Raw genomic sequence first — 20,847 nt, forward strand, 5'->3', positions numbered from 1 at the left:
AGTGGTAAATTCCATTTTAAAGAGACAGTCAGCTGCAAACTTACTGAACATTAAAACTAGAATACAGGTATGGGATCCGTTATCAGGAAACCCACTACACAGAAAGCTCTAAAATACTCAATGGCCATCTCCCATAGAATCCATTTTAACCAAATAATCCAAATTTTTCTAAAAATGATTTCCTTTTTCTCTGTAATAATAAAACGGTACATTGTACTGATCCAAACGAACATATAATTACTCCTTACTGGAAGCAAAACCTATTGTGTTGAAGATCCAAATTATAAATTGGTCAATGGTGCACAATTTGCAACAGTAGGCAGGACAGAAGCAACTATGACAACCACATGACTGTGCAGAAATGAAAGGATCGACTTTGGACATCTTTATTGAATGATGTCAATCCCCACAATTGTTCCCATTTTTGCACAACAGCAACTGCCATTCTAACTTAGCTCTTTAATATCTGACAATGTGGTAACATTTTTTAAAAAACACATAATACAAATACAAATGCCATGTTTAATTGAAAGTGTCTAAACCTCTGACCAGCAAGTTTAAGGGGCAGATTAATTACGGGTTGAAGGGAAAAATTGAATTAAAATTTTAGAAAAAACATTTTGTTCAAAGCTCTCAAATTCGAAATGTGAATAATACAAACTTGATTCGAGTTTTAATTTGAATTTTGAGATTTACAGTATCATACTCTGGCCCTTTAAGAACTTGAAAGTTTCCGGGTCCTTTAAATTAGTCAGAGTTTAAAAAATGTGATTTTATTAATACATTTCGACTAGTCGAATTTCGAATTTATGGGAGTTTGGGGGAGTTTAAAAAAACTCACATGAATTTGAAAACCGACTTTTGATAAATATGCTTTTTAAAGTGTTATGTTGCCTTTTTAAGATAGAAATTATATAAACGGCAGCTAGTGGTCTGTGGAATCCTTTACAAGGCCTGCTAGTCACAGTCCATTAACCAATTTGTTGGTGCCGGTAGATCTTAGTGCCACAGGCAATTCACATTCTCCAATTTATTTCATTAGGATTCTACTGGATGGTTTTCAATGAGTTCCACTTTTCGTGGTGAGCTTGTTGTATTAAAACTATGATACCATAACTGATGGATGTTTTCTTAACTCTTCTACATGTTCTCCAGCCTTTTATCTCTGCTAAAATTGTTACTGACAGCATGCTGATAAATTCCTTCAAGTCAGCCTCCTATCAGGAAGGATACCAGAAGTGACCAACAGCCTTTATTTGTCGGTAGCCCAATGACTCAGTTGTTATCACTGCTGGCCGGAGTGCCAGGAGTTTGTATGTTCTCCCTGTGCCTGCATTGGTTTCTCATTTCCTTTCTCATGCACCCCAAAAACATACAGGAAAGTTAGTTCCCTATTGATAAAACAGCAACAAAAACCTTAGATTTGGACAATATAACAGGATGACTGGGGAACTGGCAGCTATGCTCTCAATCTCAGCAAGGCACCCCCGCTCCAGGTGTAGGATATATGCAAATCAACAAAAGAGCTGAGAGAAAGCAAACGAAGAGGCAGAACTTGCTGCTAAGTGCTCTTTATTGCACACAACATGTTTCGGGCCCAGAGCCCTTTATCACTTTATCACTTGATAAAGGGCTCTGGGCCCGAAACATGTTGTGTGCAATAAAGAGCACTTAGCAGCAAGTTCTGCCTCTTCGTTTGCTTTCTCTCAGCTCTTTTGTTGATTTGCAAAAAACCTTAGATTGTAATTTCCACCGAGTCAGTGACTAATGTATAATCTCTGTAAAGCACTGATAATCATTAAGCAAAAAATGGAAATATTAAGGATAATATTTTAATTTTGCTGCCATCATATTTCTGTTTTCACAAATATATTATGGCCATGGGATCTAATGTCTGGATTGCTTGATACCTGGCATTTTCCAGATAAGGGTAATTGGGAACACAACTTACGTTTGCTAAAAATCATTTAAAATTTGGGAGGCTCATTTATTAAAGGCCACATTTTAGTGGTATTAGAGCTTTTTGAAACCATGATTAAACTCTTTGGGGCAGATTTTCTAAAGGAAGAAGGGGGCCGTCACTAGCGAAAATTCGCCAGAAATCCAATCCTCAGGGACATCGCCAATTCACTAACAGGCGAAGATGACAATTTGCTAGCGAAAGAGATCGTCACAAGCGTTCATTCACACTCTATCGCAAGGCGACTTTTCGCTCAGGCGAATGGTCGAAGCTCCGCAAATTCATTAAAGTGTGGATTTTACTGAACGTTACCTCTTTCGCCAGGGTTGACTTTGCCACCTCAGACCAGGCGAACTGATAAAATGAAGCTTGATCTTTCTCAATCTTCTGTCACTTACATCATATCCTGTCTGCCGAAAATGCATTAAAGTTAAAATAACACTGGCGACTTTTCCTTTTTTTTTGCCTGGACATTTCACATTTCTATTCATTCCTATGAATGCTTTAATGCTTTAATTGTATGTACTTTAGATATCTGTGTTCCTTTCTCTCTATGTTCTCTCCTCACTAAGCAGCTGCTCTTTTGATCGTATTTCATTATAACACATTCATTATTATCTGTGATTCCTTGAACCTTAACTAGTCCCTTTATTCTTCTTCTCAAAACAGCCATTTTTAAATTGTTCTTAAAACATATATGTAATAGTCACATGCATGAAAGGGGAAAAAAGTGTTTTTCTTTAGCAAATTGCCTACATTCAAGATCTTTTTTCCAGCACTGAAAAATTTGTTGGTGCCATATAGGTGATTTAAAACACTTTTTAAAAAATCATTGATTGTATTGATGCTTTTGGCTAGTCTATGCTGCTTCAGGCTGACAGTTTGATCACTGAGGCATAAAAACTAGAGAATTGGAAGGCTGGGCTTGTCAGGCACTAGAGTATCCCTAGAGAGTCCTAGAGATATGTGTTTGTAAAAGCAGTCAGTAAGGAGAAACTTGGTATAGCAGAATAAAAAGATAAAACAATGAACCAGCTTCTTAAATGATCTTTTAAGTAAAGCCAGTTGGGAAAAAAACAACTTGATATTATCTTTTGTCTAGAAATCTTGCAAATATAAAGGAAAATAGGTTTGGGCAACTAGGTGGAAATATAAATAAACAGATAGATGATAATGCATAAATAATTGAACCTATAGGCACTGAAGTCTTAAAGTGGAGTTGAGAAACTTGCCTCAGGCGACAGCGACCCACTAGTTACTAGGGGCAGCAAAAATGCCGCTCCTGGTAACTTTAAGAGCTGAATTTCCATTTTTCAAACCGGAAATTCGGCTCTACTAGCGCAGAGAGCGCAATTATGCTCTCTGCGCTAGCATCCTGGCACCTCTATACTCCTCTGCCTTCTTCGGGGGCGGCAGCTACATCAAGCTGACTATAAGGCGGTAGAGGGGCCAGGATCACCCCTTGAAGTGGAGTTTATTTCATTTACATTAAGATCTGAATTTTCTTCTTGTTTTCTGCTTGTAGACCATACACCTACAATTTATATTTACAGTTTGAAATTTAACTTTTAATTTGTATCGCAACAGTACAAAAATAAACTGATTCATTAAATACACTATTCATATTTTGTATTTAGGAAGTGATTTCTCTGGAAGCCCATATAGCCATCCACAGTATTCATCATACAATGACTCCTGGAGATTCCCTAATCCTGGCTTGTTAGGTGAGTATATTACTTCCTTCAATAGCCATTGCAAAGTTTGCTCTGCTCCCAAGACACACAGCAGATTTATAGTTATATATTGTGCTTTTGCTCAGTTTGCATTGATTCTGCTAAACACTCATTACAGTACCTGTGATTGCTATAGAAAGCTTTTCACAAAACACTTTCTGATGAAGAATGACACAATGGCTTATGAGCCTAACTGCCTTTTTTGGATTGCATTTTCTCTTTCATTTTGGGTAAATATGTCTATTTTGGTCAGTCATTATGTTTTCAAGTTAGTTGTGGTATAAAATAATAAAGCTTTCTAGAATAGATTTTATAAAGTGAAATTTACTTTTGTCCAATAACACCCCAACCCTAAATCTGTTTTCTTACTGCCATCGTAATTTCCAATATAAATGTAATTAATGTTAAGATAAATATTTAACCAAACTGTATAATGGCTTATTCTTTTAGCAACATTTATTTTTTAATACATGTATATTGTACTGCATAGATAGATAGTCCTCTATAAATAGCAAGTTCTTTAATTCGCACTACACATTGCTTAAGTTTTACAGTTTTGGGAAACCTTTTATCGTTTGACACAATTCACAGATTTGGTTAATTAAAATAGCTTAATATTAGAAACAAACACCAAGGGGATTATTTATCAAAATCTGAATTTTTCAGATTATTTAATTTAAAAAAGTCAGACCGAAACTGGAATCCATGATTTGACCGTATAAATTATTGAAAAAGCTGGATTTAATTGGATCTGGGAAAAACTCGATAAAATCGAGTGAAAATCCCAATGGATTTTTTAGCTGCGAATTCCCGCCACCAAATAAATTTGCGAAACCGCAGCGAAAATTCGGCGGTGTAAAAAAAAAAAATGGATGCCGGCGTCCATTTTTTGGATGCCTAATATATGCAAATGAAATAGACAATGGAAAAAAAAGATGTTCAAAATGATTCCAAGGTTCAGGTTCAGAAAGTCTCTTAATTTTGAGCTGAGGAATTATTTTGCATATTTGGGGCTGAAAATAGTTTTAGCTTCACTAAAGCTAAAATCTTACCACCCTACGACTTCCCATAAATCCCAGCCTGTATGATGGTAGACACTATATAGTTTTATCTTGATAAAGACTATGGTGCCCAACAAAATAAGGAATGTTTTCCTATTTAAGAAAAAACTAAATGGGCTCTTTTAACAGGTGAAACGAATGGTAAAATGGAAAAACAAGAATGGGCGACTTATTTATAACCAATAAATTGATATCATTAACTGATATTCAGAAGCATTGGGGTTGTCATCCGAAAGATAAGATCCGAAGATCAACTTCTCGGGTTTACTCAAGCAAATAATGTATTAAATTGGAAAAGACCGGCAACTAGTTGGGAACAAATACTTACGACACCACTAGAGGTGGATAAAGTTCTTGCAAAAGCCTATAAAATCCTTCTAAGTTCTCAGGCCTATCCTCCATCTAAGAACCCTTTTTGTATTACATGGGACAAAGAATTAAATATTAACACATCCGACCACATGTGGGAATCCATATTTAAATCAATCCATAAATCGTCAAGAGCCTCAAGGACTAGGGAGGCTTCGTACAAACTGGTTACCAGATGGCACCTTACCCCCGCCAAACTAAATAAAATATCCCCGAAATTTACCATTAACTGGTGGCGTTGTAAGGAAAATAAGGGAACACATGACCATATATGGCTGACCTGTCCTAATTTAACTACATACTGGGAAGATATTATTAAAGTGATAAAAATTGTCACCAAAAGTGATTTTAGATTAAATAACCATGCATTAATTCTGCTGAACATCCTGCCTGGTTCTGAAAATTTAGTAACCGATCCTCTCACCCTTCACCTTCTTCACTCATTAGGCGTTTAGAAGAACTAACACATATCACAAAGAATAGTAGTAGTATTTACTGGAGTATTTGGTACCCCTGGATAGAATACTGGGAGAATCATTAAACCCATAGGGCAGCATAAGAAATAATACGACAGACCCTATGATTAACTGAGTACTACTACTTGTATAAAATGAAATGATAATTAATGTGGTATTTACCCCCCTCCCCTCTCCCCTTCTTCCTTCTGTACCCTCCCCCCCCAAGTCCCCTTGTATTAAAAAAATTAAATAAAGATAATACAAAAAAAAAAATTAAATTGGAAATACTTAAATCAGTGAATTAGGGGTGAACAACCCAAAAACTCAAATTAATCGATATTCCACGGGATAAAACTCAAATTGCTCGAATTCATCGAGTTTTTGAGCGAAACCCACAAAAAAAACCAAACATCATAAAATTTAATTAAATCATAAAATTAAAATCTTCAAATGGTTCAAGAGACCTCTGCCATTGACTTCTACATGACTATAAACTATCCGAATATAAAAAAATAACAATGAAAAAAAAACACTGAACGATCTGAAAAAACACTAATATCTCTAAAACCTCTAAAAATTTGAGTTTTCAGACAATTATCAGTGGAAAAAAATCCAAAAACCTCTTAAAGTCAGAGTGATTAGAAAAAAGGTCCAGTATGATCAACACAGCTCCCATTGACTCCTATGGGCACAGTTTTTTCATGGTTTTTACACTGAATAAATCTAAAATTTTTAGAGTTTTAAAGAAAAAAGAAAAACCACAAATTTTTAGAGATTCGTGAAAAAAAAAAGAAATTCAAAGGTTAGTAAATAGGCCCCTAAGAATGAAGACCAGAGAGAGAGTTCTTTAAAGCTCTTTAAAGTTATAAAGGTGTTGTGGCAAATACCTATTTTACTTTATTCTGTCCCTATTTTTTCAAATTATTTTTCAATTCATCAAGATTGTGAGAAGCAAAAAGGTTCTAATACCCAATGTCATCTCAAAATAATGTATTTATCTCTACTTAAAGATTAAGCATGGGGTGTTGAAATAATATAAAATGTGTGTACATTACTTTATTAACAGTCAATTAATTTAAACACTTTCAAAATAGTTTTGAAGTCAATCTCCAGTTAGGAACTGAAAGAATTAGATATTATTCAGTTAAGATAAAGGGAAAAGAACAAATAAATGTGCATTAGAAAATAATTAGTGTTTTATGCACTGCTGGATTTAATTTTACAATTTCCAGAAATAGACTATGAATGAAAAAAAAAATCTTTGGTTTCCACGATGGAAAGAAATTGTTCAAGTGCCATTGATGTAACCAGGCTTTGAATAGCTGAAGTGTGAAAGAAGCCTTGATTTAATGTGATGTTCCTTTATGAAACTGGTTCTCTCCATGTAAATTGGGAGTGATTTGGGCGGTAGTGCTGACATGAACTATAGGACATTTTTAAGGCTGTTTAACACACACACGCAGAAACTAGATAATGGCAAATGCTGTCTAATGAAGAAAAATGATTCAATTTCATGCTGGTTTGTTCTAATAACTTCTTTACCATTCCCCCTCATTACTTTCCAACTTGATGTTCATCATAAAGGATTTTATTTGATACACGGTCTCTGTTTTTTATACTGAACATGACTGTGTGAGTTGTGCAATTTAACTGCAACTGGCAGAAATCCTAGGATTGTAAGGGTAGACGATTAGACATAGGTACTTTTGAAGGAGGGAGAAAAACCCAGGGAGAGTTTACTTTCAGGTTACTTTCAGAGGTCAGAAATGATCTGCATGATGCCAGCTCATGAACGATTTAAAATTTCTTGCTGGGTTATAAATTGTTTTTATAGCTCAAAGCAGTTGAATGCATTCTGATGAATTGACTCCCTTACCAGCTGATAAATGTTTCTATTTATTAAAAACATTTCCAATGTTTTTTTTCCAATTGTTGGAGTGTTCTGGTTAGCACCCACCGGATTTTTTTTCAGTGTCCCACAGGCCCAGGTTAACCCTGTTTATTAAAGGAAAACTATACCCCCAAAATGAATACTTAAGCAACAGATAGTTTATATCAAATTGAATGACATATTAAAGAATCTTACCAAACTGTGATATATATTTACATAAATATTGCCCTTTTACATGTCTTGCCTTGAACCACCATTTCGTGACTCTATCTGTGCTGCCTCAGAGATACTACAACACTAACTGTAACAGGAAGAGATCACCTGACCAGAAATACTACAACACTAACTGTAACAGGAAGAAGTGAGGAAGCAAAAGGCAGAACTCTGTCTGTTAATTGGCTCATGTGACCTTACATGTGGTCTGTAGGTGTGCACAGTGAATCTTACGATCTCAGGGGGCGGCCCTTATTTTTTAAAATGGTAATTTTCTATTTATGATTACCCAATGGCACATACTACTAAAAAAGTATATTATTATGATAATGGTTCATTTACATGAAGCAGGGTTTTACACATGAGCTGTTTTACTCAGTATCTTTTAATAGAGACCTACATTGTTTGGGGGGTATAGTTTTCCTTTAAATTATCGGGGCTTCAAGGACGAATTCAAATAGAGTAAGGGTTCATTGAAACCATATACAGTATTATCTTATATTAACATCTTGTAACTTGTGTTTTTTTCTTAAATTGTTACTGAATGTGACCCACAAAGTAAGATAAGATAAATATTTAATTTTCGATTTTCCTTCTGCTTGTAATGTATTATCGTTAAGCCTTATACAACCTGGAAGTTGTGCCGAATTCAAACCCCCCTTTCACAATTACTAAAATAAAAATAATTCAAGTACCTCTTGGACATTGCTGGATTTAATTTTCTCTAAGTAGCATTAACCTCTTTCCATCTGATTGTCTTTTGCCATGTTAAAATATTTGCAATGGAAAACATGGTCTTTTGTTCCAGTGGTCAGTATAGTTATACTTTGAATATTTAGCCTTTCAACTGGAGATTTTTAATGGAATTTTGAAATGGACCTCGACCTTGATCTTATACACAACGCATGAACTACTTTAACATAATTATTATTAGTTAACACCCAAGAAATATTATTAAAGATACTTAAAGGTATTAGAGCAACTATCAATGTAATGGATCAATGTAAAGGTAAACCAAACCAGTGCAGGAACATTTCCTTTGTCCAGTAGTACAAGAATAGCATCTACATCCAATTATTGTCTTTAGTGCCAGTGTCAAAAATCCTTACTTATTTTATTTTTAACTTTAATTAAGCCCCTAAAATGAAGTGGGCCCTAGTCCTAGTATGTGCTATACCACTTGTAGTTGCTGCTCTGAGAGCCATAAATTCCTCTGATGAAATTAAAGTACAAAAATTGTATAGAAAAATATCGACTATGTGCTTTAGAGTGTCTCCTAATGATTAAAAATGGGCCTATCATTTATTAGAGATGCCATTGTAGAAAACAAATACCAGCTAACAGATCAATAGCTTTAGTTATGTTTCTCACCAGTTTTCATTTATGCCAATTTTACTTTAACCAGAGCTACAATAGAACAGCCCCAGAAAATGATTTGAGCACAAGTGTTTATTTATTCAAAAAGATACTTCATTTCAAATATCAGTTGATGTTTTTCAAGTTGCACCTTTCATTAATGGCAATACTGTTCTGTTGTTGACAATGAAAAATCTATGTTGATGCTAAAATAGTTTGCTTCCCAGCAATAACTCCTACTATTTTTAACATTCTGTAGCCAGCAACAGGTTCCTATTGGAGTTGTTTTGGGAATTTGTTTACAATAATGAGTGATTTCTTATATTTACATGCATAATGATACTTTAAATATATTAAAACGCAAAAGGATAACTACTGTACATGAAAAAATGTTTCTTTTTTTTTAGGCTCTCCATATTATTACAGTGCAGCAAGGGGAGGAGCCCCACCTGCCACAGCCGCTGCCTATGATCGCCACTGACAGAATGCAATGACCCAAGCACTTACAATAACTTGTTGAAATTGTACTAAAGACTTATTTTCTGCAATGTGTCAGAAAGAAAGTAAAAAAGGCTTATTCTTAAAAATCCACAGGATATTTCTCTTCAGCTATCACGTTGGAGCTCAACAAAGATCCATTTTTCCGAAGGGCATTTTGTACCTTGACTTTCCATAATGATCTTTTTATGTGTAGCATCTTGATTAACTGGAAGGATCTTGATCTATGCTACACATGGACATACTAAAATAAATTACCCCATGCAATTTGTGCATTGTTGAAATTCAGTTTTGTGGTCAAGAAACCCAAATATACAAGTGTAATGTACATAACATGCTTCTTTGTGTAACTTATAAGAGTGGCTTTGCATAAACAGCAACATGGTACAGATTTGTAACTCAAAATGCTTAAAGCATATTATCTTTTATATAATGCTGCACTGATTCAAGGGATTCAGTAAGCTTTAACCAACATAAAACCAGGTTAACATCTACGGCTAAATTTGAGGCTGATATCATTTCTGATATAAAAACTCACTTGAACAATCCCCAAGCTATCTAGTTTTAAAATAAGAAGTTTTCTATATAGATTAGTTGTTGGTTCCACCTTGTAATATATATTTTATTCTTTACTGATATGTTGATGCATAATGTTTATTATTATGTTTTTCCCTACAAATCATTGAGTAAAAATCATGTTTACAACATCAAATCAAATATAAATATATGTGAAAAAATATTTTGTAAAAAGTAGTTTCTCTTTACGAAGGAGGCTTGTGACTCTATAAGAATATCATTATTTTATGCTTTAGAACATCTCTAAATCAAGTTAACTTATAGCATGCAAGCAAAGTGGTGAATGATGTATAGTTTGATTGGTCATTAAATACTAACAATTTGTTTGTCCTCAATCTTCATGTGTATAGATGACCACAATGTGTTGTTATGGTTGTTAAAAAGTTCTTTATAAAGCATTTCTCAGCAATGTAGTTTCACATTTTTTAATCATGGTACGTTTTCATTTGGAGCAGAATAATATTTTTTGCAATTTCTATAATTCAGAACTATATTTTTAAGATGCACTGATATCCTGCCTCTTCTACCTGTAAGCTTCCATCTGGTTTGAAAGTAAGCTAAATTGACCATCCACTTACAAATGCAAAGGCAAATTCCAACATAAGAATTTCCCTGTCCTATCTCAAAGCAAGTTCATTTAAGCTTTTAAAAATCTCAGACATTTATAACTCATAAAATCAGATATGATATTAAATGACAGTTTACTGTGGTGGGAATGTGTAGCCATTACATATTCTAAAACTGTGTCTCTGATGAACTTGGAAAATAAAGGATTATGAATCAAATATAAAATGATACATTTTCAGGTTCATGTTTTAGTCAACTTTTAAAAGGGAGCAGAAATCTTAGCAGGAATTCTTGCTAAGCCAGTTCTACATAATAAAATGATGGCACTTGGGAATTTTCAATTGCAATAATCATGTGAAACCTTTGCTATACAAACTAATCAAATTAAGAAATGCAGAATAGCAGAATGTATTCAGAACATATATAAATTCAGATCCCAGTGATGGTTTTCTCCAATCTTATGGTGTGTAATGTAAAAAATCAAAAACCTTACTTTGTGATTCAACCTTTTTGTTCAGTCCAATTTGCCACCTTTGTGATGACATAGATAGAACAATTTCTAAGTAATTGTCTCAATTGTCTCTGTGTATTAAATCCCAGTGTATAAAATTCATACAAAAGTGATTAATCTTGATTAAGAAATAAGAATGCCCTACACAAGGTCCCCATCCCTTACACTTACATTAAAATTAACAAATGAATGGTGCCAGATAATGGACCGGATTCAATTCCACGAGAAAGTGTTATTTTATGGTTTATCACGTGAAAATCTATGGGCAAGATTCATTTTGAGAAAAAAATTCTCCTATTTTAGTTCCAGTTTTACCCCCTTGACTTCAATTCAACTCTCATCTGATCAACAGTGAGATACATGTTTCTCATTGAATTGCATTGTATTGCATTGAATCTGGCTCCATGGGAAAATCTGGAATTGAATTGGGAGATAAGCTTTTCTCATCAAATTGAATCTGGTGCAATATGTGATAGGTCAGAAAACATGCATGTATATGTATGTATCCAGTGAGATTTTTGAAACATTTATTTTTGTTTCCTATATAAAACTCAAGTATCATTTACAGAAATATCAAAAAAATCTAGATGTTGTATTATTCTCTGAAACATATTTACTAGACCTTGACAATACAAGCTGATCAAATAAAATTTAGTTGATAGTTTACATCCTATGAACATTGTTTATCTACTAAGTATGGCAACAAGTTATTTTATGTATGGTTATCCCAATACATGATTTTCCGTGGAAAGCAAAATCTATTTTCATGTATGGTGGCAAAATAAAGCAATTCTCATGTTTGAGTTATCAGTAAACCTTGATGGGAGATCATGAAAGGTTTAAGCGTTTACAAGAAGGAAAAATGATGTAGCACTAGTGCACAGGTTCCAGTTCTGTACTGTTATATAACTAGGAGGTTGAGATTTATCAACATAAAAAACAAACCAATCATATTAGTTCAATTAATTAAATTCAGAAAGAAATATTGCAATTGATCTAATTGATCTAATTTGATTCAAAATTGATTCGAGTTTACAGGTCGATCCTATTCACCCAAATATAAAAAAATATTTTTTATTAAATAAATTTCGAGTTTATGGGAGTTGAAATGCGACCCTTGATAAATATGCCCCTAAATGTTTAAAATCATCTGAAACCACAGTTTTACAACACCAATACTAGTGAACAAATAGTTCAAGATGTCCACTAAACCCATTCATTTGATATAAGATATGTTTCTAGAAAATGTTCTGCATATCATTTGCCTGTGATTACTGGTATAGATGTATTATCCATCTTTCTGCATTGCATTGATATATTCAAAATCCACTCAATTTAAATACTATCCAAAAAAACAGGTACAAAAAAAACAGTTTTACATTTTATATGTAGTCATTTTGTAATCATATGAACTAAATATGGTAATATGTGCTTAATGTATATTAATGTGCCATATATACAGGTAACCTTTCAAGAGCAAAGGCCCCATTAGCTACCTCTATTGATGACAGAGCACATCATATAGAGAATAAGAATCTAAGGGAAAAATAGAAGGATGGCCAGAATTTCAGTGCAATCTTAATATTTAAAAAAAATTATGAGAAACTGTTTTGGAAGACGTTGGTATTATGTGAAACATGGTTTAGGGCTGCCTTCAGGCCACCTTCCTCAACTGAATTTGTCATCTTCTGGATACATTTATAGCAGTACATGTTGATCAGCAGCAGAGGGGGGATCTAATTAAAGAAACTTCCCTTTTACTGATCCACATATACTGATGTGGCTCTCCAGAATTATAAACCATTGGATAATTCAACAATGATGTTCAATCCACTTACCTAATGAAACCTAACCCAGCAATGTTACTGTACTAACACAAACAAAGGGAAGATTTAACAAAATGTGGAAAATGGCTGAATTATTACAAATGAACATTTTTTTCTAAATTAAAAAATAAATAGACAGTATTACAATTTATTTCATAATTACATTGCTTAGAACTAGTAAAAGCAGTATTATTATCCCATCATGGAGAGTTGTATATGCCAATATACTGTATTTTAAAATGACCATGAATTTTAAAACACGAACAAGATACTTTTCAACTTTGATGCTTCTTTTAAAGAACAACAATATTCTAAACATGTTCTGTGTTGTGCTTCATACAGAAGAATACATATACAGGCCGAATCCTCAGTAGACTCTGAGGATGTTTGGAGTTTGCTGTCTTTGAAAAACTATGCCTAACTGTTTTAGTTACTGCACCCTTGGTTGCTATATTCTACACCCTGATGAGCTCTCTTAAGGGAATTTTGACACTACTAGTGGACTAATGTAAGTTTTAAAAAGTGTTGTGACCATAATAGTTGGATAACAGGCAGAATTGAGATAGCGAGTATTGGGTTAAACCTTGGTAGAAGCTAGGGTGAAACAAGCAAAAGACTAGTTATATATTGGTCCCTTTATATTTCATTTAAATTTTAGATGAATATAAAAAAATTAAAACATTATAATAGCTTTTTCATGTTTGCCAACGTAAAGGGGGAGATTTATCACAGTTCAAAATTTGAATTTTTGTCACAATTCGATTTTTTTTGCACAAAAACTCACAAATTTGAGGTGTGTTGGTATTTATGAAGCACAAATTGAATGTAAGAAGTCATGTAGAAGTCAATGTGAGTTGTCCTAGGCAAAATCCAAGCCATCTTTTAATTAAAAATATTTATGTTTTTCGAGTTTTTTTGAGTTTATAAACTCACAAATTTGAGTTTTTTTAAGCCTATAAACTCCACAAATTGGAGGTATTCAAGTTTTTTCCAAGACTTGAATTTTTAAATAAAAGAGCAAAGATTCTAGTTTTTTTTAAGGTCGTGAGTTTATTCGAAGTAGAAAAAACCTCTAAAACCTCACAAATTCAAATTTTGATAAATAGGCCTCCACATGTATATGATATATAGACTGTAACATTTGGTTGTAGAGTGGTGACTGACAAATTCAGAGGGCTAAAGTGCAATAGTAGACTAAGCACTGGCCTTAGTGTTAAAAAAATATATTATAATGTATCTCTTTTCACCTACTGATGGTTATATATTAAATAAACACAGAAATAAAAAAAGGAGCATATTTATCAAGGGTTGAATTGAAAATGTGAATTTTTAAATTAGAATTTCAAGTTTATTTTAGTGTAATTCGACTAGGGAATAGTCCAAATTCTATTTGAGTTTAAAAAAAAATGTGAAATTTGAAATTTATCATGTAAATGTCTTTTTAAGATTTTGAATTAGACTATTTGCCCTCTAAAACCTGCTGAATTGATTGGTGTTTTAGCCTATGGGGGACCTCCTACAACCAATTTTGTGGGCTTTTGAAAATAATTACAAAAAAAAAAACTCGAATTGGATTTGATCGTATTTGATTCGAAATTGATTCAAGTTTACAGGTCGATCCTATTCACCCAAATATAAAAAAAATATTTTTTATTAAATACATTTCGATTGGTTGTTTTTTTTGTCTAATTTCGATTTTATGGGAGTTAATGGCAGTTTTTCAGAAAGTCCCATAAACTCGAAATGCGACCCTTGATAAATATGCCCCTAAATGTTTAAAATCATCTGAAACCACACAGTTTTACAACACCAATACTAGTGAACAAATAGTTCAAGATGTCCCGTAAACCCAATCATTTGATATAAGATATGTTTCTAGAAAATGTTCTGCATATCATTTGCCTGTGATTACTGGTATAGATGTGTTATCCATCTTTCTGCATTGCATTGATATATTCAAAATCCACTCAATTTAAATACTATCCAAAGTGGTCTGCATCATTGTACAATTTTCTCAGTTGATTTTATTGAAAAGAACCAAAACTATTATCTAATGAAACAAGGTTAAAGATTGTGAACTCATTTTGTTATTTTAGGTTATAGGATTTTTTAGAGTGTCACTATAAAGCTAACAATGCTAAGTATACTGTATGTATACTCTTTCATTTTGTTAATGTTTAGTTTCTTGCTATTTCTTCTTTCATTCGTTTCAGTTTTGTATTGTCAGACACAAGCTGCCCTCAAGAGAAATATATAAAATTGGGACATTAAGAACTTTAGGAAATCAACCACAAAAGCCCAAGTTTGAAGGAAAAAAAGTTGGGTTGTAGATGGTATTTCAATACATAAATAAACTGCACACTGTTAACAAAAGGTCCATATTAGCTCATATATAGAGTTGTAACAATCTTTTGTACCTTCAGCTGTCTAAATGCAATGATACCATATTTTTTCTTTATTATATTTCTGAAAATTGTCAAATTTCTTTTCTTAAAATATTTTATTCAAATATTTAAATATTCAGCCTCATATTGAGATTTAATGAAGCCTGGTTTTCACATACTAGTGGCCTTGTATTTAAAAAAAAAAATCAGCTTTTTTTTAAGTTGCTTTCCAAAAAGCAGAATCTTACTTATCTTAAGAGGATTGCTTTTATAAAGGGTTAGCTAATAAAATAACATACAGGTACCATGTCTGTGTAATCTGTGATGGCTGTGTAAGATAAACATACTTGTAATAAAAAACAAGAAAATTTTAAAAAAGCCTTTGAAAACTGAGATTAATTAGTCCCGGCTCAAAGAAAAGAAGCTTCTAAAGTTGTGTAAGTTTTGTACCCTTTTTGTAGGATAATATTCAACAAATATTGGTGTTTAAGTTCTTAGTGCTGTGTGTTGCTTTTGTGTGTAATATTTGAATGTAATTACAGCAGTGCCAGTTTGCCAAAGATGTTTTACATTTCTATTTTTTTCCTTTAATTGGGATGGCCAGTACTTCTGTTCATTTTTTTTTTTTTAATTTAAATTTATTTTTTGTAATGTGTAAATTTAAGTTAAATGGTTGATTGCAGATCTTTTTTAGATTAGTTGAAGAACATGCAATAAGGGTGGCGTAGATTCAATATCTGTGTGTCTTTCCATTGGAGTGACTGTTATCTGTGTATATTTGAACTTCTGTAATCTTTATGTGAGATAATTATTTGTAAATATTTACATAATTTTATTGGTTCGGAAAATAAAAGTAATTTTTTAAGTTCAAACGTGATTTTGTTTTGATTGCCCAATCTAAGTGCTAAATGTGTCCTATTTTTTCTGATTGCAAATGATCAATAATATACATTTGACAATTCTAATCCTACATGTTACAAGTCTGTGGTAGGAGTAACCTAACGGTACCTAAAAGTGTATGTGCGGGTTGGGCTTTTCAAGACCTGCACCCGCCCCGCCCTCCCACCACCTGCGCCTGACTTCCGGGTCTCTGTTATAGACCCGCGGCGCCCCGCAGATGATGTCACAAAAGGGGCAGAGCGAGAGACGTGCGTCTATAAAAACGCAACCCGGAAGTCGGAAGCCAACATTTGGAGCGTGCGAGAAAGAAAAGGAGCGTGCAAGGTCGGCCCGAACCCACCAGACATACTTATAGGAGTCTATAGGCATTTTATTCGAGACATTTCGCTCATCACTATTAGGTATATTTAGGGGCAAATTTACTTACGGTCGAATATTGAGGGTTAATTAACCCTCGATATTCGACTGTCAAAGTTAAATCCTTCGAATATCGAATGGTCGAATGGTCGAATAGTCGAAGTAGCCCATTCGATGGTCGAAGTAGCCAAAAAAAACATTCGAAATTCTATGTTTTTTTCCCCTCTATTCCTTCACTCGAGCTAAGTAAATGGGCCCCACATTGTATGAGATATACTATTTAAGAATAAGCCATCTTGAGTAGATTATTTGATCTAACACATGAGGATATATGAATCTGAAGTTTATTTTGAAACATATAGTTCACCTTAGTGATTAGGGTCCAAAATCTACGTATGAATTTGGCAGTTGACAGATTTTAGTTGTCTGCCTATTTTACTGCCCCTTTCTTCAGAACAAACATTTATTTGTCAGATACAAATGATCCACAGGTTTTGTACTTACAAGCCACAGAGGCCCCAGCAGATAATCATGATATGGCTACAACATGTATACAAAAGCACATGAGCTGATAGGAAAATGTATCTGGTTTCTTAGATCTCCAATTGTAAAGCACTCGCCAAATGTGGGAAGAGGTCCCTGTGCACCGCCCTGAACCTTCTGCTGGAGGAGCGGATAACCGTATCATGAAAAAAGGCAGGCACTTCAAAGGATCAATCTTCCAGACAGACTTGGAAAATAGTAGATAGTTTATTCGAGGTACATCAGGATACAGCCTTAAGCGTTTCGTATCATAAGACATTTAATCATCTTAATCATCTTGTGTCTTATGATACGAAACATGTAAGATTGATCATTTGGAATGTGTAAATCATGTGTAGATCATTTGATGTGCCTGCCTTTTTTCATGCTATTGCTACAACATGTCCCTTAGAGACAGCACAGTGGAACTCCCTGAGGCAACAGCATAACACCTGGATAGATACACCCTCAGGATCTCAGCACCGTGACCTGGATCCTACCATGTTGGATCAGGGAAGGCACTAGCTTTAATTCCCTATTAGTGTCCCTGTACTACAGGCCAGTCTTGCCTGAGGGGAGAGCTACCTCCTTGCTATCCCTCCTAATTGGAGCCAAGCTGCTCTTGCTACTTAACCTACCTATCTTACTCTCCTAGAGAGTACTATTACAGGTAGTATCCTATCTCTAGCTGGCCTCATTCATGGGGTCCCTTCGCCGCGACTAATCTCTCTCTAGAGGTACTGGTCCCTCTAGGACAATGTGGCTTAACTGGGCCTTGGTGCACACAGGCTTCCTGGAAACATCAACCTGAGTCAACAACCAGAAGCTCCACCCCTTCTCACTCACTATATCAAAGTGTGACAGGATGTCACAACACCTCTTGGCCAATAGCACAACTATGCAAATTATAACCAGCAACATGGGCATCTGCCCAGCAACTAGGGAGATCAGGAAGTGTAGGGATTTAAAGCCATAGGGGCACATTAACCCTATGGGTCCCTACATACACTTTAAAAAAAATCAGTAAGTAAATTATTAGGCATTATAGAGGGGAATCTTTTTTCCCCTATGCTCATTTTGTGTGCCTTACTCTGCTTGCCATATGCTCCCTGTGTGTTCCATACTCTGCCTGCCCTATGCTCCCTGTGTGTGCCATACTCTGCCTGCCCTACGTTACCTGTGGGATGTGAGCCTGGTAGCAGGGTCCTGGCAGTTTCAGGGCCCTTCTACAGACCAGACCCCCACTGCGCCGCGCACAATGTGGTTTTGCTGCAACTAGCCCAAATAATGGAGGTTGTGGCAGGAGTTAGAGAAGCAGTGTAGGATGCAGATTTGGGCTGAGGGGGGCCACAAGAGCTGGGAGCCCATCTGCCCAGTATGACCCTGCCTGGTAGGGTTTGTTCTAGGGGTTTGTTAGCATTTGTAAATTGTTGTAATCAGTGCTAGGAAGTTGCTGTGTTATCCACAGGGAAGGAGGCATATGGATTTAAGAATACATTTTAACATGACAAATTTTTCACATATCGCTGCAGTGAGCACCAACCATTTGTTTTTTTTGGTGTGCTACCACCATTAAAGCGGACCTGTCACCTACACATAAAAAGCTGCATAATGAAAGTCATTTGCAAATTAAATATGAAACCCCAAAAAAAATTTTCATTAAAACATCCATACCTGTTATAAAGGTGTTTAAATATCTAAGCTGTCAATCAAATATTACCTGTCCCGCCTCTATGCCCGTGGCATAGAGGAGGGGCAGTCAATTACTTTCACTTTCCATTCAGCACTTCCTACATGTCACTGCTCTCCTCACATTCCCCCTTCCCTCCTCAGGCTCTATAATTGTGTAGGGCACTGCACATGGACATTAGGTCCCCCATTCTGGTGCATACACAAGATTTTGGGGTGATACACAATTTCCCTTAATAACCGTGTCCACAAAATGGCTGCTGCCTGCTTGCTGTGATTGTATAATTCCAAGACAGAAGGAAACAAAATTTAAATAATAAATACAGTGTAAGTAAAGTTTATTTTGCTCAACTAACATGATAGAAAAGAATTTGAAATTATTTCTTAAGGTGACAGGTCCCCTTTAATGTGGATATGGTCTTAAACGTTTTTGTGGTAACATGGGTGTGGTTTACAGTGTCTGTGGTTTAAAAGGGGGAGTGGTCAACAGTGACTTCCATTATCAGCCCTCTACCACATAGGTCAGAAAAATTCCGGCCCTTGGCACCACAGAAGTTGGACAGCACTGTCTTACCTGATACCCTAGCCCGGTGCTCCAGTTAGCAGAAAACTGTACCAGCCCGGGGTGTTTCTGTAGAAGATTATTTAGCAATGGTAATCTTCCTTTCTCTTCTGTCTTCTTTCCTCCAGGCCTGGGCAGGTGCATGAGCACTAAACAAAGCCAGATTTCCAACTCAGTATAACTTAAACTCTACTGCCCATGTGCCTGGGGCCAGAACAAAAGAAGATGGAAGAAGGCTAAGAAGATGGAGACAACAATCTTCTACAGAAATACCCCAGGCTGGTGCAGTTTTCTGCTAACCAGAGCACTGGCCCCGGGTACCAGGTAAGTCATTAATAATCACTGGTAGGTACCCAACATTTTGGCAGCCCCATGTGATTATACTTTTTTTCTACTTTAAGCCCTTGGAATAGATATTCACAATTTGTAATATATTATCTACATAATATTCTACAACTTTCCCAGCACTTATTCTGGAAATATTAGTATTGTGTGTTATTTTTAGATTGTTATTTGTGTCTTGACTAAATTATACTTCCCCTCCATGGTTAAATTTAAAGCTAGTGTTAACTTTTATCCTACATAAGTCTCTGTGCCTATATAACACTAAGTCCAGTTTTGTCACTATGTGATGTTCGCAGTACAGCCTGATGCTGGTTTCAATTTTTTATGTATTGGTTAAATAAAAATAACTATACACTGTAGAATTTGTAATAGAGTTTTCAAACTGCAACTAATCAGCTTCAAAAAAGCAAGTACAATAGCTTTTAATTTTGTTGCTTTCAGTTTGATTTTCTGCTTGACTAGCTTTCTTTAAGGCTTGTGTACAGATGCCAACTCATCAACTTTTATTGTTAATCACAAACATAATTTTATAAGTCAAAATCATACAGTACTTTATTGTGCTGAGTACGATAACTAGCCTAATGAAAATTCCACATTTAGGCCTGTTCCCTTGTGTCATCTTTCAGTTTAAATCTCCTTTGCAAATGGCTCATGAAATTGTTCTGAAATTCTTTTGCATATAAACTTGAATCAGAAAATGCATTTGCTGTCCTGAATTCTTCTGTTATAATAATGATTATAAAGTACCTTGATATGGATTTTATCATAGTCGGTAGATTGTATTTACTTTTTAAAAAATCCGTTTCATATGACTAACATTTTTTCATTCAAAGTTAACAGAAGCATTGAGCAGTAGCTAAATGTGCCACAAATAGGGCTACAGCGTACTCTAGGTAAGGTCCTAGGCAAAAGAAATTACAAAATCAATTTTTAACAAAATTAGTTTTAGCCAAGGACCAAAACTATAGTTCTTAGAAAAGATAAAAAAGAATAATGAAAAGTCTGGGAGGCCCAGGTATTAAATGTCAAATTTTACTGGAAGTAAAGCTTTTTTGAAACCATGATTAAA

The 20,847-nt window shown here is 34.7% G+C and overlaps 1 protein-coding gene across 2 annotated transcripts in view; it reads left to right on the forward strand.

Moving 5' to 3' along the window:
- Nucleotides 1-13,918, forward strand: part of pax5.L (paired box 5 L homeolog) — a 119,430-nt gene extending 105,512 nt beyond the window's left edge. Inside the window, exons 10-11 of one of the 2 annotated variants that reach the window (XM_041587520.1) lie at nucleotides 3,598-3,684; nucleotides 9,449-13,918. In XM_041587520.1, the coding sequence (XP_041443454.1) occupies nucleotides 3,598-3,684; nucleotides 9,449-9,522 (161 nt within the window). In that variant the 3' untranslated portion in view covers nucleotides 9,523-13,918. 2 annotated transcript variants of the gene reach the window in all.
- The last annotated feature ends 6,929 nt before the right edge of the window (nucleotides 13,919-20,847 follow it).

Source organism: Xenopus laevis, chromosome 1L (assembly GCF_017654675.1).
Source record: "Xenopus laevis strain J_2021 chromosome 1L, Xenopus_laevis_v10.1, whole genome shotgun sequence".
Classification (NCBI taxonomy): domain Eukaryota; kingdom Metazoa; phylum Chordata; class Amphibia; order Anura; family Pipidae; genus Xenopus; species Xenopus laevis.